The sequence below is a fragment of the Danio rerio genome, chromosome 13 (assembly GCF_052040795.2).
Source record: "Danio rerio strain M-AB ecotype USA chromosome 13, GRCz13ab, whole genome shotgun sequence".
NCBI lineage: Eukaryota > Metazoa > Chordata > Actinopteri > Cypriniformes > Danionidae > Danio > Danio rerio.
The window spans coordinates 25,107,263-25,131,344 of record NC_141033.1 but is presented as its reverse complement, the minus strand read 5'-3'; the positions used below and the strand labels follow the sequence as shown (position 1 = coordinate 25,131,344).

The 24,082-nt window shown below is 33.6% G+C and overlaps 2 protein-coding genes and 1 long non-coding RNA gene across 13 annotated transcripts in view; 1 reads left to right on the top strand and 2 right to left on the bottom strand.

Annotated features, from left to right (window-relative positions):
• The window catches only part of LOC141377178 (uncharacterized), a 29,505-nt gene extending 26,596 nt beyond the window's left edge, over positions 1-2,909 (bottom strand). Inside the window, exon 1 of the long non-coding RNA XR_015505953.1 lies at positions 2,778-2,909. This is a non-coding gene — a long non-coding RNA (uncharacterized LOC141377178). The remainder of the gene's footprint in view (positions 1-2,777) is intronic.
• psda (pleckstrin and Sec7 domain containing a) overlaps positions 1-4,067 on the top strand; it is a 75,221-nt gene extending 71,154 nt beyond the window's left edge. For all 9 annotated transcript variants that reach the window (XM_087279199.1, XM_087279197.1, XM_087279203.1 and 6 more), the window contains 2 exons: positions 610-753; positions 853-4,067. In XM_087279199.1, coding sequence (XP_087135325.1) covers positions 610-753; positions 853-1,107 — 399 coding nt within the window. In that variant the 3' untranslated portion in view covers positions 1,108-4,067. The remainder of the gene's footprint in view (positions 1-609; positions 754-852) is intronic.
• A 1,513-nt stretch (positions 4,068-5,580) lies between these two features.
• nfkb2 (nuclear factor of kappa light polypeptide gene enhancer in B-cells 2 (p49/p100)) lies at positions 5,581-23,852 on the bottom strand. Of its 3 annotated transcripts, none has more exon segments than NM_001001840.4 (24): positions 5,581-6,201; positions 8,072-8,183; positions 9,644-9,807; positions 9,893-9,974; positions 10,068-10,273; positions 11,390-11,492; positions 12,005-12,174; positions 12,269-12,476; positions 12,640-12,754; positions 12,967-13,102; positions 13,468-13,626; positions 13,730-13,867; positions 15,147-15,285; positions 15,523-15,605; positions 15,700-15,804; positions 16,951-17,109; positions 17,201-17,313; positions 17,432-17,583; positions 19,202-19,300; positions 19,493-19,533; positions 19,643-19,730; positions 21,026-21,068; positions 23,159-23,214; positions 23,671-23,852. In NM_001001840.4, coding segments are annotated over 23 exon segments (2,709 nt in total). In that variant the 5' UTR covers positions 23,176-23,214; positions 23,671-23,852; the 3' UTR covers positions 5,581-6,124.
• Positions 23,853-24,082: the final 230 nt, after the last annotated feature.

The following is a 24,082-nucleotide window of genomic DNA, read 5'->3' as shown; positions in this document are numbered from 1 at the left end:
AACGTTCTTAAAAAATGGCTGTTTGGATATTAGTTTTATGTTGTAAAACAGTAATACTATTTTCAACAAATGTTTAGATGTATTGACTTTGACCAATCTTAATCATAATTTTCAGAAACATTTTAAATAAGGGTCAGATATTCCTCAAATCAGTGATGTGCAGTGAGGTTTGTGGCTGGTGAGGCACTGACTCTTTCAAAGTCAAAATCAGATTTACAAACATATTCACCCGATATATTTGTAAACTACCGTTTGTGTTTCATATCTCATATCAGCATTCTTTCTATAAACATGGCAGGTACATATTGAAAGAAGGAATGTAAAATGTATAGAAATTCAATATGCCTCCTAAAAAACACCAGCTGTAATACATTAAATAAAACATAATAAGAAATACCAGTTTGCAATAGTAAGCAGTACAATAAGCTGCTTTTTTATAGTTTAAAATTAATGGAATCCTCTTACAAGGCAAAAAAATGTTTAAAAAGTTATAAAAATTATCACATCTTAGGACTTATTAATTATCATATATAGGTCCTCTGTAGACCCTTCCCTGTATTGGTAAGGAAACTGAATAACATTCTTGTATGTTCTTCATTATGATACAAGGAGGAGCAGCTCAAATCTCATGAAACACGTTTTCGGACTGTTTCTGCTGAGCTCCAGGAACTGCGCTCTACACCTCAAGACCGCAAGACCAAAAGCAGGGACCAAGAAGAATACAAGCAAAGGGAAGAGTATCTTGACTTTGAGGTAAAAACATCACATCTTTACTTTCTATTCCCAAGAGAATTTCTTACAGTGACTTCCATTCTGCCATTCTTACATCTTTTTTTTCAATGTATCTCCCAGAAAACACGTTACGGAACATATACAATGCTGCTGAGAACTAAGATCCGCATGGGAGAAACGGACCTGGCGGCATTTGAGGGCCGTTTGTTTGAGGACAGCGGTTTACAGAGGACCCACTCCAGCCCTACGTTACCCCAGGACATCAGCCATGCCAGCAGCACCAAAGAAACCAGCAGGAGCAGCAGCGGCAGCAGCAGGAGGACCAAACGCTCAGACTCTCAGAGACACAGCTTCAAACAGGCTGCCAAACAGTGAGATGAACCAGCCACAATTGGTTATTTATCTCCATTCAGGAGCTCTGCCAGGACGCCTGCAGGTTTCTTCAATGGCTGCTCTCGTCGAGTGGTCATGATTACGAAACTGCAGTTGGGATTTCTGTCCCCGATGTGACCGCTGGTTAAAGCATGCCTTTTCTAGCCGGTAAATGGGCCCAAATCTGCAAGTGGGCCGATGAGAAGGAGCACCAGCCTGACATTGTCTCATTCCTGTCAGTCTTTGTTTTGTCACCACAGATCTGTTGACTTTATCTGTGTATTTTGCTTGTTGGTTGTTGGTTTAAAACAGTTGCGGCTTAGAACAAGTTGCAAATTTTTAAAGGAGAGACCTCTTTATCATGTGAAGATACTGTAGGTGGTTCACTTTATATATTTAAAGCATTGTAGATTTTGCTTTTTAGATGATCAGTTCTCCAACTGAAGTCGATCAGGCGCTTTAACACCTTATGAAAGTTTAGTCTGTATAGTCCTTTAAACCTTCTTAAAGCACGTCTCAAAGCATGCCTAAGATGTTTGAAGACAATCAGTTCGCATTTGGTAAAATAACTGAGAATATGAATGCATTTTTGTTAATTCCAGGGAACTAGTGACAATGACAGTGTAGCTAGAACATCCCTTGTGATAAATATTTGCACTTGGAGTCTATTTCATATTTTAAAAGCATTTTAAAACAGTACATTTAGACAATATAATATTAATGAAAATGCCACTTAAGTGTACTTAAATATAGTACACTTTATCTTGACTGACTCTTGTAATCCACATGAATCAGAAGTTGCTGCGGACTTTTATTTCAGTATGATGACGCATGACGTGGCTAAGCATATTTCAGCCAAGCCGTCCAACTGACGTCTTCAGAGAAGGACTGTTATTCCAAAGTCTAAGCAAAAGGTTAGATTTTGATTACTAATTGTTCACCTTAGGACTAAAAATTCAAGAACACCCTCAATTTTAATTTCACTTGTGTCACATAACAATTTTAAATTTCACTTGCTAACCTTCGGGCTTACTTTGTTTAAAAACAATAGGGCTAGCCTTGTGTTTGAAAAATTATCAATTAATAACTTTTTATATTGTCAATGTGTCAAAAACAATATTCCAAACCCCAGGTGGTCTGAAATATAGCCTGATTCTTTTCTATTTTGAGGCGTTTTTGTCGGAAGAATCAAAACACGTGACTGACGGTTAAGCGCGCTCCCGAGAGACTTTCTTTCATTTAACATGACAGGTAACGAATGTTGATCCAAACAATGCTGAAAAGAGCTATTTTGTGCAGTAATGTCAATGTGTCACGGATTAATTAAATTGGAGTATTGCAAATACTGTATATTGTCATTTAAAACAACGCTAACTAACGTTACTTTTGATTAAATTACACTAACGTTACTGTCTTTGTTCATTTAACTTACCTGATCTGTGAACATGATGCAGGTGAATTATGATGCTAACATATCCAAATCGCTATGAATCGGCTGCTTTATTAAGTTAACTGTTGTCCTCTTTTCGCTCTTTCTGGTGTGTAACGTTAGTTTATTGAAAGGAAAGACGTCATATTCATTCATCAAACCGTTGCTCAAAGGCAGAGCAGTGATGATGGCGTCTGGAAGTTTGTTATCAGTACGTCGCCCTAGAAAAGTATTTACAACTTACCTTCATTTGCACACTAAGAATGGGAAATTGTTTCAACACGAGTCTTTAGGGCACCGAATCACGTTCTGTCTCTTGAACGTTATGTGTACGTGCAAAAAGTTGCTTGTCGCAGTTCACGTAACCACCACAGGTGTCGCTATTAAGTGGGCTTTTTGTTTTCCACAAACAACCCCTGTATAATTTTTTTAACTTAATATTTTGACGTGTTAATAAAAAAACTAAAGCACGTATGTTTTAAACTATTTTCTTTCAATAGTAAGTACATTTAAAATTTAGCTGAAGTTAACTTTTTCACAAGGGATTAAGCTGTCATTTGTTTTAACCAAGCAGTGCTCATGACCAATTATTACCATGTGAAACGGATGTTAAAATCGACCCTATTGTGTTATTTTGTGTAATGTGTATTTTAAAATATGTATTGAGCTTAAGAATGACGTGATGCAAAATCTCTGTGTCAAAAAAAGACCAAGCCATTGAACTCTCAGGCACTCATTTTCAAAAATTTGTGATTTATTCAGTGCTGTGGTAAAAATGGAGGTTTGATCAGAGAGTAACCACATGTTAATACCTCAATTGCACTGAGAGACCTGCTTAAGGAGTGTTATTTGGTTGGAAGTAATTTAACTGTTTACAAACATGCGTTATTGTGTTAAAATGAATTTAGTTGAACTATTGTCTTATAGGAATGAAAGTAAGCTTCTATGCTGCTTATCAGAACCTCGTGAATTGTCCTGTTGGTATCAGAAATATGAAGGATCCAAGAAATTGTAAAACTTGCAAAACACCATGAATGCAAATCCAGGTCACACAGATCTAAACTGACTGTTAACACTGCCAGCATACAGGTCAAATTCAGAAATAAAAAGACACTAAATACACTACAAAATGAGAATCTGGGACCCGAAATCCATCGAATGGCACTTAAGTAGTGTTATGCTTCACTGCACTATGAATAATAGGTGTATTTAATGAAAACAAAAAAAGAGTTATTTATATATTTTGAACATTTATTATCCATATTGAGTATTTGTTTATACCTGAAACATATTGACTAAAAGCTTTATACAAGTTTTTATAGGGAACACTCAACCACTGCGGGTAGTTCAGTGTAGCCCAAAGGTTTTGCTGTAAATGTAACTTATTTCTTATAACTTAGATTTTGTGTTTGTTGTGTTATTCTCTCTAGCTGTATATAATGTGAATATTATGTTACAGCCTCTCAGTAAAAGATATTGCTATGTTTGTATGTTTTGAAGGCATAGGAAAAATAAATCTGTTTTGAAACGATAACCGCTTCATTTGATATATTTGTGTGCACATCACAAGACTATAAATGGGGTTCAGATGATTTATAATGAAATAAAATTTCATTCAATCATTTTCTTTTCAGCTTAGTCACTCTATTAAAATAATAAATAAACAAAAAAAAACTTATCCAGCATGTTTTAGGCAGCGGATGCCCTTCCAGCCGCAACCCAACACTGGGAAACACCTACACACTCACATACACTACAGACAATTTAGTTCAGTCAATTCACCTATACCGCATGTCTTTGGACTGTGGGGGAAACACATGTGAACACGGAGAACATGCAAACTCCACACAGAAATGCCAACTGATCCAGCTGGGGCTCAAACCAGCGACCTTCTTGTTGTGAGGTGATTGTGCTACCCACTGCACCACTGTGCTGCCCCTGGGATAACAACATAAGGTTAAATGAATGTTTTTCAGTCTCTTCTGCTTTGCACAACATTTGAGCAGAAATAAATGTATATTTAGGAAGGTATCAATTTTCCTTCAGCTTAATTCCTCTCGCTTTATTTGTCAGGGGTCACCACAGCAGAATCAATCTCCAAATATTCCAGCATATGTTTTACACAGCGGATGCATTTCCAGCTGCAATCCAGTACTGGGAAACACCCATACACTTTCACATACACATACTTATACATTATGGTCAATTTAATTAGTCCAATTCACCTATAGCACATGTCTTTGGACTGTGGGGGAAACTGGCACACTCGGAGGAAACCAAAGTAAACACGGAGAGAACATGCAAACTCCACACAGAAATGCCAACTGGCCTTTTGCTGCAAGGTGACAGTGATAACCACTGAGCCGCTGTGCCACCCTTAGTGAATTATATTTTAGTTTATTATAAATGTTTGTATATTTATATTTTAAATAAATATTAAAATAAGTTTGGGGTTACTCTGATTAAAAAAACAAACAAAAAAAAAATCAAAGGCTGCTGTTATTGGAGCAAAAATACAGTAAAACCGATATGGCATAATTTAGTGAATTAATATCATTAAAATTAAAAATAACAATTTTTATATATTCTAAAACGCAATTTAGGAAAATTTGTCCATTTAAGTTCACCATAAATGTTTTACAGCATTACGGACAGTAGACTTTTAACAACATTCCAAATACATAATATGTTTAATAAATAATGTTCATTAACTTAGCAAAAAAAGTAACTAAAAACAGTAATGAAGTGAAATATTATTACAATTTAAAATACAATTTTAAATTTTTTGGCCATTTTTTTTCACACAGGCTGCATTTATTTGAGCAAAAATACAGAAAAAAAACAGTAACAGGGACATGTTAAAATTTGAAAATAACTTAATACATTTGAAATATTTTGCTAATGCAAAGCTGAATTTGAATTTGTCAATAGTCTACTTTTCAGTGTGACCCGTCCAGAAATCATTATAAGATGATGAATGGATGCTTAAAACAATCATCACAATGAATGAATGTATCGATTTCCCAAAATTCAGTCTAAAAACAAAGAATGATGAAATATCTTTAATAAAACAAACTTATTTATTTCTGCATCCAAGAAACACACAACTGCAACATAAAAATGTACATAAATAAACAGCATAAGTCTTTAGATGTATCAGAAAATATTCTTAAGTTTGCATATCATATCAAACGACAGCTGACAAGAATTATTCATATCAGTACATTCTACAAACATGTTAAGGTTACAGCTGTGCTAAAAAACGACAGTCGCATTATTGTTAAATTACCGTGAAGTCAGATGGGTTTTGTTGCTCATGTGGGGATAAGATACAAGCACTGAAATGCCTGCAGAAAAGCAGCTTCACTCCATACCGCAGAGATTTGAGAATCTTAAAGCAACCGATTCCTGTCATGTCTTATTGTTATGTAATACCATTGAGAGATTTTGACCTCAAAACTGCTCTTTTCAATCCTTTCTCTGGTGTGCTGCATTTCCTATTTGAGATGATGTACAGTCCAACGGTTTGCACCTGAAGAACCAGTAAACTAATAAAGTGCTAAGTTGTCCTTATTGAATGGATACTGATGATCAGTGATTGCCCACTGCAGGATTTGCCATCTCCTCTCCAATAGACTGACTGCCGAAGCCACTGTCCTCTGTGGAGTCTAGTAAAAAAAAGAAAGAGGCCTTTGATTAATATCACACCTCACTTTAATCACCAAGTATGTGCAAACATAAGAGGTGTGTCTCAATTTACGTACTTATACACTATTCTACACCATGTACACTACCTCACAAAAGTCTTGTCACCAAGTTTTTGAAATTACACATGATAACTTGACTTCTAGTTGATCATTTGGTATCAGAAGTGGCTTATATGAAAGGCAAAGTCCTCTAGATTACGCTTATTTAACCAAAATAAAATTGTGCCATGTGCCATGATTTTTAATTAATTCTTAGACAAATGTCTTGTCTCTCAACAGTTCATCAAGATTCTTTGGATCCATTTTCAATGCCTCCTCCATTTTTCCCCAGACATGCTCAATAATGTTCATTTCTGGTGACTGGGCTGGCCAATCCGGAGCACCTTGACCTTCTTTGTTTTCAGGAACTTTAATGTGGAGGCTGAAGAATGAGGAGCGCTATCCTGTTGAAGAATTGGCCCTCTCCTGTGGTTTGTAATATAATGGGCAGCACAGATGTCTTGATACCGCAGGCTGTTGATGTTGCCATCCTCTGTGCAGATCTCTTGCATGCCCCCATACTGAATGTAACCCCAAATCATGATTTTCCCTTCACCAAACTTGACTGATTTCTGTGAGAATCTTGGGTCCATGCAGGTTCCAATAGGTCTTCTGCAGTATTTGTGATGATTAAGATGCAGTTCAATGGAGGAATCATTGGAAAGATCTAACTTCTAGTGGATCATTTGGAAAAGTGGCAGAAGTCAAGTTATTATTTGTTGCTCTAACAATTGGGATTGATGACAAGACTTTTGTCAGGTAGTGTAATATAAATAGTGAAGTAGTGCATTTACAGCATAAATTCTATAAGGAATAAATGCAATTGAAATACCTGGATGATGCATTTATTTAACTGAATAAAAGAAGTGTGTAAAGTTGAACACTTTATGCGTTCAACAGTCTAAATATTCTGACGGTGCAAAAGAAATCTTGATTTTTAAAAATGATCATAGATTATTGGATTATTATTGCTCACTTTTTAGATGAGTTTGTAGCATTTACAGTCTTTTCTGATTGCTTTATTTAAAGAGATATAGTATATATTTTTCTGTAAATAAGGTTGATATTACACCTATAAACAGTGTGCTCGTTTTTTGATTGTTTTAGAACTTCTGATTCAGGCGCCTATTGGGGACATGACTAGGGAACAATAAACGGTAGAAAACGATTAGATTTCTTGCTCTAAAAACAAAGTTGTTCATAAATATAGATAGAAAGAAGAAGAATATCACAAGAAAATATCAGTTTGCAACATGAAGCAGCAGATCGAGCTCTTTTTAACCTCTAAAAATCAATAGAAGTGCATGAGAAGTCTTATAGTCAAATCTCAAGCCACAAAATTCCAATAGCTGTGCTCACTCGTACGTGAAGAATAAGGTCAATACCATGGTAGAATGTACAAAGTAAAAACCAAATAAAAACAAAGTCCTCAAAATAATGAAAAAAGCAATAGAATACAATATACAAATCAAACTGCTGTATGCTTCTTCACTGAAAGAACTGAACTTAATTTGTTTCTTATTAAAGCCACAAAAGATGCACAAACCAGCACAAGTTTTCTTTTGTGCCTTAAGGGTGTTTCTGTATGAATGTATGGCTTAAAGACAATTGTGTGTGTGTGTGTGTGTGTGTGTGTGTGTGTGTGTGTGTGTACACAATTATAGGGTGGTAGCAATAAGATGGATTTGGCTTGAGGAAACAATATGCTCCGATATTCGAGTGCACAAAGATCTGTCTGATTTAGAAGTGTTAAAGTGTTTAGTTTGTTACATGTGTTGATTTGTGTGTGTACCTGAGCTCTGTTTGTCTTCTCTGGGTTGACTATCTCTCAGCAGCCTCACTCCTTCCCTCACACCCAGAGCCTGCAGCGCCTCCACCAGGCCATCCACAGGACCACCACTCAACTGAAAACATACACAAATACCCTTAGTAAAGCATTTAGATCAGATGACAGCAGACAGAGGATGTGTGAATTCAAAATATACTAAAAGGTATAACCTAATAAATACAGCCTACAGATTTATTTTCATATGTACATGTAGTTGCTTTAAGTAATTCATTGTGTTTTTTAAATGTTATTTAGTAGCTTAATAATTCACCAGTTTTGTGAAAAAAAACTGTAAAATACAACCTTACAGTGAGTTTATATTTTGCAAATCTGACTTAATATAATTTTTTTCTTCTTTTTTCTAAGAAAAGCAATGCACACATGATTTGTCAGTTTATCATGAATTTTGCGATAAAATCTCACAAATATTTTGACTTCTTCTCAGAATTGTTCTTATCTCACAATTTTGAGAAAAACTCTTCCATTTCCACTTTTCTTCTCAGGATTGTTTTAAGATCTTACATTTCTAATAAAAAGTAATAAAAGTAACACACAATTTAGATTTTTTTACGCCATTTTGAAATGATCTCCTCCCACAATTTTGAGTATTTTTCACTGTATTGAGTTGAACTTTTTTTCAAAGATCTGCAATAAATAAACTTCATATTTTGAATTTATTCTTTTCAAAGTGGACCGACAATTCTGAGAAAAAGTTAGACTTGTGAAATGGGAACAAGCTCCCATGACCTCATTCTTAATTACATGTTTGAAACAAAAATAATACCACATGTAAAGATTATTATGCATAATTTATAAACAAATTCTACATTTATTTATTAACTTATTGCATATTATTTATACATTTAGTAGTTAAATGGTGAGTAAAGAAAAGTTAAAGCTACAGTGCTCAGCATATATTTAGTGCATTTGAACAAAGCAGATTTAATAAGCCAATATATTTATTTAAATAATATTTGAGTCACTAAAAATCTATAGAAATAGAAAGATAATATATTTAAATTCAAGTAAAGTATTGCAAAACATTTTTCATTTCTCTTCATTTTCCTCTTGTTAAAACTTGTATTTAAGATATCCCTGACATACTGTTGAAATTTGGGTGTACTCACTTTTGAACCGGTAAGTTATTTCATTAGACTAGCTCCAGATTTGGCTTCAGTACTGATTAAACTAATGTATATGCACAAACATAAAATTGCACAGCATCCTATAGAAAATATTTATACATATAATAGATAGATTTATAAAGGGTGTACTCATTTATGCTGAGCACTGTACACTAAACAGCAATTTGTGTACTTGTGCACTATTCTATGCTGTTTTTAAGCATAAATTATATACCCAGACAGTGGGAGGCGGCATTAAGAATAACAGTGTGTAACTACTTAGTTTATATAGCATATGTTATTTGGAACAAAACATATGTTGTCTCTACCAGTGCATAAAACTACACAGGAACATTTTGATAATGGTGATTTTGTCTATCCTGCAATCCGTTTACCAATAACAGTATCTTACCTGATAGCTTTCAAGAAGCTTCTGACAGGGTGAAGCGCTGTCCTGGTACAGATGGGTGAGTGTCAGCATACCCAGTTTTTCAGCCAGTTCCCTCCAAGGTACATCGTCATGAATTAGAATCCCACACAGCTTGCTCAGCACCTCGTTGTCCAAATCCTGGTTCACTGCAGCAAGACAAGTCCATATCAGCCACATATGCTAGAAGCATGAGCATGTGAGCACATATAGAATGCTATCTGAGTGTATTACCTTCTTCTGTGCTTATTTTGGTCCTCTTAGGGCTGAGCGAATTGGGCTTGGGGCCTTTCCTGCCATCTAATAAATCTCTAACCTATGGAAGACGATAGAGATTTAAAAGGTTAAATCTGTGACATGCATTTAGTCATCCACCTGCCCACTGTATGATAAATACGGTAATGCAAACCTTTTGGGATTTGGCCAGGTCAAAGGGAGTGTGTCCAGCAGCAGGTCTCTTCCGTGGGTTAAACACTCCTCTCTCGGATGATATCGACAAGCAGTGAACTTGCTGAACCATGTCTTCTGAAAGCTTCTTCTCGCTCTCTTCATCTTCATCTGAGGAAGACGAGCTCAGGAAAAGAGGCTCGTCATTCTCTATGCGTTTATCAGCACCTGAAACAAAGACGACAATATTTGACTGATTTTAAACTTTATGTTTCTTACAGATATGATTCAGCATTATTTACAAAAAATGGCAAATACAGATGCAAATTTGAGTGTGAAAAACTTCAACAATTTTTTTATCAGCGCTGCTTTTAATACTATTCTTGCTTTATGGATATTGGTATCGGCAAATAAATGATGATTTATTTCATTGCAGATGTGTGCTACTGGCCTTCCACATGATGTGATGAGATTCACGCTGCAGATCCACACTTAAAGAGTTTAAAGGATTGGGAAGGCAAAATGCTGGCAGTGCGAGTTTTTCAACGTGATATAATATGGATCTCATAATAGTAATTTGGTCACACTTTACAATAAGGTTCATTAGTTAATGTTAATTAATGCATTTACTAACATGAACAAACAATGAACAATACATTTACTATTGCATTTGTTCATGTTAGTTAACGTTTAGATAATGAAAATACAGTAGTTCATTGTTAGTTCATGTTAATCATGGTACATTAACTAATGTTAACAAGCATGGACTTGGATATTAATAATGCACTAGTAAATGTTCAATTATGATTAATAAATGCTGTACATGTGTTGTTTATGATTAGTTAATGTTAGTAAATGCATTAACTAATGAACCTTATTGTAAAGTGTTACCAGTAATTTGTAAATAACAGAAAAATCTAGACATTTCCTTGGTTTGTTTTTGCAGTTAAAGTTTTTAAATAAAATCAATAGTCCACTACACCATTCAGTTTGGTCTCTGTAGTCAAGCTTAAAAACATTAATAACAACATTTCTATTCATTTGCCTATATATACTGGGTATTGGTTTCTGCATAATATTAAGAGTATTGTTTTGACCAGTATTTCAATTTCTGAGCATCCTTATTTTTTCACCATTAAGATTTTTTTAAAAGTGTGTTTAAGACTAAGACTCAGGTAAAAAAGACTTTTATAACTACAACCTCATGAGTGTATATAAAAAGATTTAATACCATAACAACATGAGTTTGTTATTGATCAGTAGGCAATGGTATCTAGGCCTTCACAGATGTGGAAGTATCTGATATTTGAATTACATTCATAGGAAAGGAAGTTTGTAAAATACCTGCAGCGATCAGCATGGAGCAGAGATGTGGAGAGCCCTGACTGGCAGCTAAATGAAGAGGACTGTTGCCCCCGTAGGTACAGGCATTCACATCAGCCTTCAGCTGTAACAGAACAAACATTTAACTTTGAGAACAAAACATTGGTGGTGGCTGTTTTCTGTACTAAATATAGGAGAACATTAGCCGTGTACTGAATCTTATAAAAATTTGCATGAAAATGAAAAAGAAAATCCCCAAATGCAAATTAGTCATGTTTCCAGAGCTGTACCAAAATGTGAGGTCAGTAAATGTTCTTTAAGAAAATTTTGATTTAGCAGGGAAGCATGACATTATCAATTAACATACATTGCAAACGTTTCTATTTCAAATTAATGTTGCTCCTTTGAATTTTATAATGATTAGAGTAAAACTCAAAAATATTAAACAGGACAGTTGTTTTCAACATTGAAGGTAATTTTAAGAAATATTTATTTTAAGAGCTTTTAACAACATTTATTGTACTATACACATTTTCTACTTGGTAAACTGGACTTGTAATAGTAGTATAACAAGTACAACTAAATGTAACTGTGACCACAGGACTATGAGAAATCTTAACGGTCCAACAGCTTTACCTCAGTGATGAGATTACAGGCCAGTTTCAACAGGTTGTCCCTCACTGCCAGGTGCAGTGCAGTGCAGCCACTTTTCTGCTCTGGCATGTTAATCTTTGCTCCTGCTTCTACCAGCAATCGCAAACAACGCTCTCCATCTTTCTTCACAGCGAGATGGACTGGATACTGACCTGTAAATAGTGAAAAAAAAAAACTCAATATGTGCTGTAAAATTCCATGCAACCATAAGTGACATTTTAACAGAAGGTGTGTGTCTCGTCTCACCTGTAAAGTCAGCACTGTTTATTAAATGGGAGTGATGCTCTCCTAGCAGGCTCAGGACCAGTCTTAGTATGACATCATCACCAGTATGTGCGGCCAAGTGAAGCCCTGTCCGGCCCTCTCGGTCCAGCAGACTCGGGTCTGCACCCGATTTCATCAACATCTCTACTAACTTGGGTTGCTTGGTGATCACAGCCAGATGCAGAGGAGCCTGGAGATGAAAGAAAATAGAATGTAAAAAAATAATAATAATAAAATACTACATACATATATGTATATATGTATTTACATGAATATATAACATGAATAATAAAATAAAATCATCAGATTATGCATTTTAAAAGTATTTCTACAATATATTTATTGTAAATTACCTGACTGAGCTTGTTGAGTTTGTTGAAGAACTTCTGCTGTGGGCTGCTGTTCAAGGCCTTAATAAGCTGTTCCGCCACAACAGTTTTCTGGTGAATAATGGCCAAGTGAAGAGGCCTATTGGAAATTAAATATAATAGTTTAAAACTCTAATTACTAAAGTACAAATGTATATTCAAATTAAACTCACTATATTGTAACAATTGACTTTAGATGCATTTAGCAGATAAATTAATCCCAAACAGCAAACTTTACTTTAATATAAATCAAGATATTAAATAACAGAGAGCATATACAAGCTAAAAAGCAGAGATGTGGAAAAGACATACGTGTCTCCGTTCTCATCTTGCACTCCACACAGATGTCTCTGCAGCGCCAGCAGGGGGCGCGCATCACCTGTGCTGCTGTACTGTAATAAAGCGCGAGCATTGCATTTTGCCGCCAAATTAGCACGATTGTGTAGAGCTGTGAGTGAAAACAACAGGAAGGAAACATGCATGACTGAACACCACAAATGTCTTGAGTTTAAAAGTATACTTCACCTAAAAATCTAAATTCTATCACCATTTGTTCATCTTCAACCCGAGTTTTTTTTTTCTGTTGAAAACAAAGAAAGACATACCGAAGAAGGCTAAAAAAGCACCCATTCATCCACTATGAATGTCAATGGCTGTTTTCCGCCCCAACATTCTTCAGAATATCTTGTTTTGTGTTCAACAGAAGAAAGAAATTTATACATTGAACCACTTGAGTGTGAGTAAATGGTGAGGAAACATGAATATGTGGGCAAAGCATTCCTTTAATGATAGCTGAAATAAAATGACACTCACCAATCTGAATGAGCTGTTGTCGTATTTGTGAGTTCGACTGAGACTGTGTGTTTGCTCCATCAGTTTGAGGAGGGGAGTCAGACATTTGTGCACCCCCACCAAATCCTCCACATCCACCAACAAAAAAACTTGAATTATCCATCGGATTAAAAGGGAAACCTGCAGGCATCAAAAGATAAATATATGAGCACTACTGCTGAAAGATAAAATAATTAATTGAACTGAAAACCTGCATAGCCTTCGAGTTTGTGGGATGTCTCACCTCCTCCCATTCCTCCTCCTCCTCCTGTTCCAGATCCAGGTCCTCCAAACCCCCCTGCTCCACCTTGGGGTCCTCCGCGCCAGCCACCATAATGATCTGGAAGAGCCTTCATCCTCTTCCTCTGAACCTCTTCTTTGTCTAGGAAGTGGACAGGAGACAAACTGTCATTGGATAGATCAATAATGCACAGTACTGTGCAAAAAACTGTGGTAATAAAAATGTATAATTTAACAGTCCAGGGTTATTTAAAGGGATAGTTCACCTAAAAATGTTTATTCTGTCATTTCCTCACTCTTAACCTATTCCAATCTAGTTTGATTTTGTTGTTCTGTTGAACATATAAGAAGATATTTTGAAGAATGTTGGGAACTGGTATCCATGGAGGTCCACAGTAGGAAAAACATATACTATGGAAGTCGATGGTTACTGATTTACAACATTCTTATAAATATATTATTTTGTGTTCAACAGAAGAAAGAAACTCAAACAGGTTTGAAGCAAGTCAAGGGCAAGTAATTGATGACAGATTTTTCATTTTTGGGGGAACAGTCCCATTAATTGACGCTTTCGGCTTTAAACTGATCAAAAATGACATTATGAAAGGTTACATAAAGACATTTTGCACAACTGATTTCTATAAGTATGATAATAAGAATGAGAAATGTTTCTTGAGCAGCAAATCTGATACTGAAGATTTAATGAGTAAAGTCTGCTGAAAATTCAGAAAAGAATAAATTACATTTTAAAATAGACATAAACCAACTCAAAATCAAAGACAAACATGCTATATGATATGTTCTGCAGCACTACTCACACCTTTCTAACACATGTGAGAAGTGGTGGTAGTACTAATAATAGTAACTATAATAATAATAATAATAATAATAATAATAATAACAGTAAATCAATAACCTATAGGAAAAAAATTATAACAGCCATAATAAGAGCAACGCCAAAAAAGAAGCCATAAAGAATACATCACATGTTAACTTATTATAAATGAAATGTTAATAAGAAAATAAAGGCTTAAAAGAAAGCATTCAAAGAGTAACACATTGGAAAGAAGAAAAAGAAGGGAACTAAAGGTTACCAAGAGCTACACACTGAAAGGAATAAAAAGGGAAACTAAAACATATAAAGATCTTAATAATAGAAGTGATCACAAAAAAGTTTTTTTAAGTTTTAATATATTTTAAAACATACTACTATATTAAGTTTTATTAGGTGTAGATTTGATCAAATAAACCAGTGAGCATTTGTGGTGTCTGTAAGATTAAGTTTAGGTGGTAAAACCTAAATGTTGAAAAAAAAAAAAGACTCTTGTGCTCACCAAAATGTAATTTAAATAAATGAAATTTATATTTTAATTCTCAGAGATGGGATTTAAATACAAATAGTATTGAACAGCACTACTAACCTTGATTGTGTGGGACATATGTGAACTGCTTTGGTTCGCTACAGTCGCCGCCCTTCTTTCTCTTAAGCTGCAGAAACACTGTGACAGGTCGATCGATGTTGGTGCAGCGGTACGGAGGCGTCTTAAACACGATCGCATACTGACAGACACACACACACAAAACACTGTTTAAGTAAAGGTTGGATCTAAAAGTAATCAACATTTGATGTGGATCAAAAAACTTTTTCAAAATTGCCCTAAGACAAGATTGGGTGTCGTTGTATAGTTTAAGTAGGACTTTGATAAAAGGGTTTAATCCACTTTAAACATTCACTACTATATATATTTATATATATAAACTCTATCCAAAATAAATGCATTAATTTGTAAAACACACCTGTTTGTGGACATCAGTGGGAGAAAAGTCTCCTAATGCCTCCCATTCATCTTCCTCCTCATAAAAGCGGATGTCAATATCATCTGGAGAACAAAGGAGCAGAAACAGCATTTGATCTAAACTGTTGTAGAATATCTTACTAAAATGATCATAATCACAATAAAAAAAGCTAATAACCTTTTTGAACTTTATCACAGAGCAGAAAGACCTCTTCTCCTCCCAGCACTGACCCAGAGGTTTTATCCATACGAGAGATCTTCAGATTGGAAGCGTTTGGTGATTCTGGGTAAAGAGCAACACATTTTATATTATTTTATGACAAGATTAGCAAGACATTTTTTTTTTACCTAAACTGTTCTTGTTTAAAATTTTAGATGGAGCAAGATTAAGAGTAAGACCCATCTTCACCATATATTTGATAAATATTGTAGATACTTTATTGCTGAGGTCTTAAATAAACATTTATAAACAAATCAAAAAAAATTATTAAACAAATTTAGTAAATTCATTTGCAATATAATTTTCAGCATAATTACTCCAGTCTTTAGTGTCACAGGATCATTCAGAAATTGTTTTGATACTTACTATTACTCTGTAATGAATATTTATAAACATAAAATTATTTAACATCTATTCTTATTTGTTCTACAAACAGCTGTATTGCTCAATATGTTTGAGGAAACTTTAATACATTTTGTGATATAAATAAAATATTAATGTCAGAATAGTGTTTACTAGCATTTCTTTTATCAATTTAATGCACCTTTTTATTATTATTTTTTATTCACTAACTAATTTATAATGGTCAATCTTAAAAATTATATATTTTATGTTCCACGAGGCCTAATTAGATTACATTTCATATTTATAATGTATACTTCAGCAGAAAAAAAATTAATTAAAATAAAAACTAAAGAAATTAATTATATTAATAATGATGTTATAATAAAACTAAACAAAGAACAACATGGAAATTACAAAAAATAATAGAAACTGTACAGGATTTAGTACATACTGCTAATAAATAAAAGGCTACTTCAATATATTCATAAAAGGTATGATATACAGTTCAAGTCAGATTTATCAGCCCTCCTGTGATTTTATTTTCTTTTTTAAATATATCCCAAATGACGTTTAACAGAGCAAGGAAATTTTCAAATCTTCAAATGTCACTTTAAGCTGTATACAAGTGTCTTGTATAATATCTAGTCAAATATTATTTACTGTCATCACGGCAAAGATAAAATAAATCAGTCATTAGAACTTGAGTTATTAAAACTATTATGTTTAGAAATGTGTTGAAAAAATCTTCTCTCTGTAAACAGAAATTGGGAAAAAAATAAACAAGCTAATAATTCTGTCTTCAACTGTATATGAACTTTTCTCTTTTTTTATTTTACTGTGTAGTTTTTGTGTAGCAGGACTTACTGCTGTCATATATAGGATTGGACACAACAGGCTTCAATGCTCGGGTGTAACTCCCATTGCTGTCCTGCAGGTAGGCAGTGAACTTTAATCGTACAATGTTCAGATCCATGCTTTTGCCTAACTCTTTGGCTTCTTGCATAAGAGCATTTTCCTCTGCATCTGCAAGAGTGAGAAAACAAGAAACATTACATCAGAAGAAGACACAAGCAGCAAAAAGACAATTCAATAGTTATCGTCAAATAACTCTCACCACTAAACTTATATCCAGGCCCTTTCACCTTCCTCTTCTCTTCTTTCAGCCTTTTCGTTAAGACTTCTACCACTCCTCTCTTTGTGACATGCAGGATGCCTAAGTTACTGAATCTAGACACAGATTGCACAATAAACACACAAACAGCACATGACAAAGTTGCACAGACAATCTAGCTTAATCATAATAACAAGGAAAAAGATCATACGAGCAGTAATCGCGTTCACTCACTGTGCTGTGAAATCACTAGGCCCGACATCAACACTGCAGACCCCGCTTTCATTACAGTGTCGACCCACAAGGCTGTGTGCGTGAACTCGTGGAGGGTCTGTGTGTGTCACCAGCTGAACCTCCACACGAGCATTGCCCACAAAGTTTAACACCTGTAGATAACAGTCAAAACGTTATAATATCAGCAAGACTTTATATATTAAAGTGAATTCCGCTCACTATGTAGGGCTGTGCAATTTGACGATGTGTAGTATGGACAAAATAAAAATAGTTTATCGTTTCATATTATGCTCTATTATTTTGTGATGTCACTAAATATGTTGTTTATTGTTAAACTATTTCATGATTTATGTGAGCGCAATATTAAATAATATTGCAGTCAGAAACATGAATAACAGCATCATGGGAAAGATGCATGCTTGTTTGTTGTTAAGCAACACCAAAACAGATTGACAGGATACATGGAGTATAGTCAGTAACAATATACACATAAATAAGGAGGAAAAAAAGCGCTAACGAATAAACAGAAAATAAATAAACAAATAAAATTAAATAAAATTGTTTAGAAAAAAAACATAATGGGCACATATAAAAGTATGGATATAGTATTTAAAGCTAGTACATAAAAAAGATGATAATAATAATAATAATAATAATAATAATAATAATAATAAGAAGAAGAAGAAGAAGAAGAAGAAGAAGAAGAAGAAGAAGAAGAAGAAGAAGAAGAAGAAGAAGAAGAAGAAGAAGAAGAAGAAGAATGTTGACAAATAAAGTAGTGGGTGTAGGGAACAGAGGAGCAGTGACAGCTTTAATAATAAGATTAATATTAATAAAATAATAATAATAATAATAATATTAATAATAGGAATAATGATAATTATTATTATTATTATAGTAAAGTATGTATTACAGTGATACATTTTGAATTGTATTAAGTGTTATGTTTTTATAATGAACTTGTAATCTTTAGTTTGTGAATAATTGTAATATTTATTTTAGATTTTTTACATTTTCATCAAACATTTAAACATTTAAAAAAGGTGAGAAATATGATCATATGTGAATCAGTACATAGTCCTTTACATGTGGTCAATGTATGACCTATTAATTGATTGATTTACAGAAATGGTACCATATTGTAATATTTATTTGATCAAATATAAAATAAAATCTTACAAGTTTGGATTATTACAACAACAACAAAAGGAAGGTAATTATTATTACTCCACTATTCAGTGTCACAAGATACTTCAGAAGTATTCATTGCTACTCAATCATTAATAGTCATATATAACTATTGTACTTTGTCCTGCTTCATAGTTTTGTGGAAACTGATTTAATTGACTATTGAAAATTCACTTTTAAAATTAAGAGTGCAAAATAATATTATTTATTTAAACAAACAATGTGTTTCAATATATATTTAACATCATAATTAACACATTTAAAAACTCCCCTCTCTTAACTTTAGCACTTACTTCTTTGAGCACAAACAGTCCCTGTATAATTAGCACTTCTTGTGTGTACTGCCTTTTGTTGAATCACTAATACCTCCTTAACTGTAAGTCACATTGGACAAAAGCTTCTGCTGAATGACTAAATGTTAATGTATCATTCAATCTTATCTTTACTTTAACTCTTGTAAAATTTAAAGTATCTTAAGTTGGATAAAATTAACTACATTTTTACTGGTAGTTTTGAATGGTACCGTGTCACAAACTATGAAGTAGTCAATGTGATAATAATAATAATATTAATAATAATAACCTTGACAGTGGGATACGTCCTCCTGTTCCTTTCACTGGAGGCCCCTGGTAGGCCACCGTGGGATGGGCCCTCACATTCATAACGAAATCTGAATCCTCTCTGAAACACACAATGTTATTTACATAACACCTTCCTCACTGATAAAAAACCTCTATTTGGGGAATTCCATTGCATACATTCTGGAATTATCCCACATTATATGCACATATAGTGACACATGCTTACAAAATGACTTGTACTGTACATTATTTGATCACTTTTAACATTTGAAGATAGTTTGGAAGGTCCCACCTGCTTTGGCTCCTCAATTATCTGTATGTAAGGGCCATCAACTGAAAAAACAAAGACAGCACTTAGCAATAAGACTTTTCTCCAATTAAATTAAAAGAACAACGCAAAGCAAGACATAAAAAGCATTAATAAAGCACGTTGTTAGCTTACCTGTCTCTTGCACAAAGGGCTCATGCTTCACCTCAAAAGCTTCAGGCATATATGGAAGATCGTCATAGGCTGAAGGAAACGTCATAGGCTGAAAATGACATGTGTACATCATCAGTATGTGAATATTGTATTTATGTGAGTATAACATACAAATATTTAGGACAAAGGTAACATGCCTGAGGATGAAAACTAACAATGCACCAGTTTTATAAAAAAATTTGTTACAAGGATAATTCTGCTGATGTACTGTAAACTATTATGTCTATATAAAAAAAACAATGTACTACAAGTAAATTTAGACAACACATCAAAAGGTATGCATAAATGAGGCATCAAAATGAAATTGCTATTATTGCAATATAGCTTGCTCATAAATGTGCAGACTGCGATTTGATCAATGTGAAACCAGTTTCAGGATGAAGTGTGGCATCGTAAAGGCATTAAATGAACGTTTCAACCTTAAACATTCACATTTATTTGCCTATGACCCATCAAAATGAATGTTTTTGTTTATAAATAAATCTGATTAACAATTTTTTGGAGTGAAACATATGATGCATGTTTATGCTTTGTGTAATATATTGTGAAATAATAAACTAAATTAATTCATTTATATTCATATATTTTATTTTTACTATATTATTTCAAAATTACAAAAACAACATGAAAGCTACACACTAAATTAAACATCATTTTGCTCAAATTCTCCAATAAACTATTCCAGTACTCTACTGATTTCTATACTACTACTAATAATAATAATAATAACAATAATAATAATAATAATAATAATAATAATACAATTTCTATAATCTATAACTTCCCAATAAAACATTCTTCAAAAATTGCCTTTCAAATCTTTAATATTATGGCATTGAAATTCTTTACATTAAAGTTTTTCCAGTATTTTAAAATTATTATTATTTTCTATTTAAGTAAACTAAAATTAATAATAATAATAATAATAATAATAATAATAATTCCACCAACTCTGGAATGATTATTTCCAAATAACACTATTGATTGTGAAAATTCCTGTATTTTTATAGCAGAAAACTATAAAACTATAAAACAGTGTCAGTTGATTCTTATATTAAACAGTCATATAATGTACAATATGAATATTCAAACTGAAATTTGTAAAAAAAAAAACAAAATAAAATAAAAACATTTTAAATATAATTTTAATAAATCATGGATATTTTTAAAATTTCTAACAAAATCCTAATCTAAAAATATGAAATTCACCATTAAAAATTAAACCAGTTTAGATTGATAACAATTTTATAATCAACACAATTCTCATTCACAGCACATCACAAGTATATCTAAATGCAAAACATGTAGTAAGGAAACTACAGTAAAAGACAAAATGTGGCTCACCTCATTGACCACAAATCCAATTTGATAATGTGTATCATCCATCCTGTAATGTGGAAAAACAGAAAATTGTTGTTGAGACTGTCTCACACAGACACCAATCCAGAACTGCTAAAAACCCACAAGGCCCGTCGCTAAAATAGTCAGTGTGCTGAATCAAAACATCAACTGAGCTGCAAACCCCGACACATGCATTTCATTTCCCCAGTTTTTCCCCCACGGCAGTGATGTGACCTACACAGAAAAAGACAGACACTTACCCTGTCTGACAAACAAATGTAGAGACAGAAGCTCTCGGTTTTACACAAAGGGCTCACAAAAACTGAGTTTGTTTCACTTTCTCGGATATGTGCATTATGTCTCCCTCCCTCTCTCTGGCTCGCTTGATTGCTACTTCCAGGAAGTAAAGCAGTGAAAAAAACAGAGGAAAGCCCCCAGAATACCAGCTCACTACTGCCACTAATGTCAAATTCAGAGAAATGCAGGTACAAGAATATTCACATGCTGACATCAACCTTCTCAAATCTGAATTTCCTCAACTTTCCAAATGCTCTTTTAATTCCCTTCCTTTCTTTTGAGGTACTTTTGAAACAAAATTCCTATGATTACCTTTTTCAGCCTTATTTTGTTGAAGAAAATCCAAAAATCCACCTATCTGTAATTTACTGAAAATACACAGATTTCTCATTAGGACAATCTGCGGAACTGACTTAGACTGAACTGTTAATGGGGTGAAAGTCAGGGACTGCCCCCCATCTGTTAGTCAGCCACAAATCTTTTCAAGCACTTCCTCTGTAAATCAAATAGAAATTCTGATGAAGATCTAAAAAATGATCCTTTTAACACATAACAGAAATAAAGTTACACCTCATTACACTTGATAGCATGATTGCACAAGTTTTTTCTAAGCCTGCCACTGACAGGAATGAGGAAGTGTCCATGTCCATCTCTTTAGGATGAGTTGTACCAAGACTGCACTACAATACTAGATACTCTTCACGTACAACCATGGGAAAACTAGCGAAGTAAACTGTGAATTTTCCTTCTGAGGTGTCAGGGCTCAGTTTGAGTTAAACTGTGAGTTTTGACGTCAGAAAAAAGAGAGTAAAACTCTACTGGATCATAACCACATCCTGTCCTTCTTCTTTGAAATGATAGCATCTTCACTTCTGTCAAACAACCCCTAAATTACAATAATGTCAAATATGAACAACAGGTAAATTCATAAAGAAAATATGTAAAAGTGAGACAATGTTACATTTACAGTGAGGTTAACCATTTGGGGTGATCAGAAATAATTCAAAGCAACAACTATTTAAAAAATGGTCAATAATAGGTAAATAAAATGACAATAACATTTAGTCTAAAGCAGAAGACAAATTCTCAATGTTAAAATGGTTTTGACATAAAACAACAAAGACCTGATGTCCACCAAGGGGCCTCAGTAAATTACCTAGAATGACTACAAAATGGTTTGAAATGAATACTTTTTACATAATCCAACTGAATAAAATACTAACAACAATATTAATTAATTAAAATATATATGTAAACCGACATCTAATTACTTTTTTTAATTAAACATAGAAAATTTTGGAATAAGAAAAAGGTATTTTAGTCTGTTATTTTACTGTTATTTACTGACACTCAAATAAAAAAAGTGTCATAAAAAAAGTGTCTCATGGACAAAACACATTATAATGTTCTTAACATTAAAGACCTTCCCATAATCTTTTAAATAGACACAATATATATATATATATATATATATATATATATATATATATATATATATATATATATATATATATATAAAATTTTTTAAAAAACTGTTTCAACTGTTCCATACATGATGTTGAATGGCAATTCAATAGTAATGGTTAATTGTTGTATCTAAACCCCCTATTTATTTACATATTGCAAATACATCTGTTTCGACATGTAAAATAGTCTACAAATGTAATAACCTTTGATTGAAACCCTTAATAATTTAAAGCATGCATAGTCTCATGACCAAGTGAGCTGCCAGCATTTATGACCATCTAAACGATGAAATGGCCAGCCATGCCCAATAAAAGGCTGCATATGTTGACAGCTCAAAAGAAAATGAAACAGCTATAGTGGATAAAACTGTACCTTAGTGCTCCAGCCATTCTGTGCTCTCCAGGATCATCCGAACCGAACCTGGGCTCCTGTCAGACCGAAAAAGATGGATCTGATGAGTGATTACACGCTGTATGATGGGGTTGTGATTCCCCTGCAAGTCAGATCCAAAAAGTACATCTGACTTTTGATGGGAATTTCCCACAGACTAACACGAACAGCAGTAAAACATATGGGACAAATCTTGTGCAGTACTCAAAACACATAACTGATATTACTAACCATTGTTGTATAATTGTTAATTATGCATTTGCAGTATCACTGTAACGTTAGCTATACCTTCGACATCATATGAACTGTACTGCATCTCTGCAATGTAACGTTTTCAAAACAAGCTTAAAATAGATGCACTAAGAAACTAAATCCTTATTTCCAAAACAGAAAGTAGACTATTTTCATGCTGTTTAAAAAGAGGCATGCTTTACAACAAAAATCTACGGTAATAATGCAAATATATATTTGGCATGAGTGCATATCAAACTAACCTTGTGTCTTGTTTACTAGTTGTCGGGTTGTTTTTACAAGTCGTCGAGTCAACTAAACACTGTTAATAAATTTTCACAGGTTTGAAGACCATAAACAAAACATCGTTTATCCAGTGAATATCCAGAGCATGTATTCAACGCTGTATTCGCCTGGATCCGTTCACAAATTGATCGCTCTGTTACTGTGGAAAGCCCCGACTCGGGGGGAATTCCAGTCACATGACGTGCGAGGGGAGTTTAGATTGGTTATGAGGCGGAACAGATTTGCATGTTCTTCAAAACTTCCGGCTCAAAATAGTCTATTTGCTTCTTTCATGAAATCCAGTTATGCTAAACTAAAGGTCAAAAGCAAAGTTTGTATGATTTGACTAAAAATTCTTATGCCAATTCTGATTAGTTAATAACATTATAC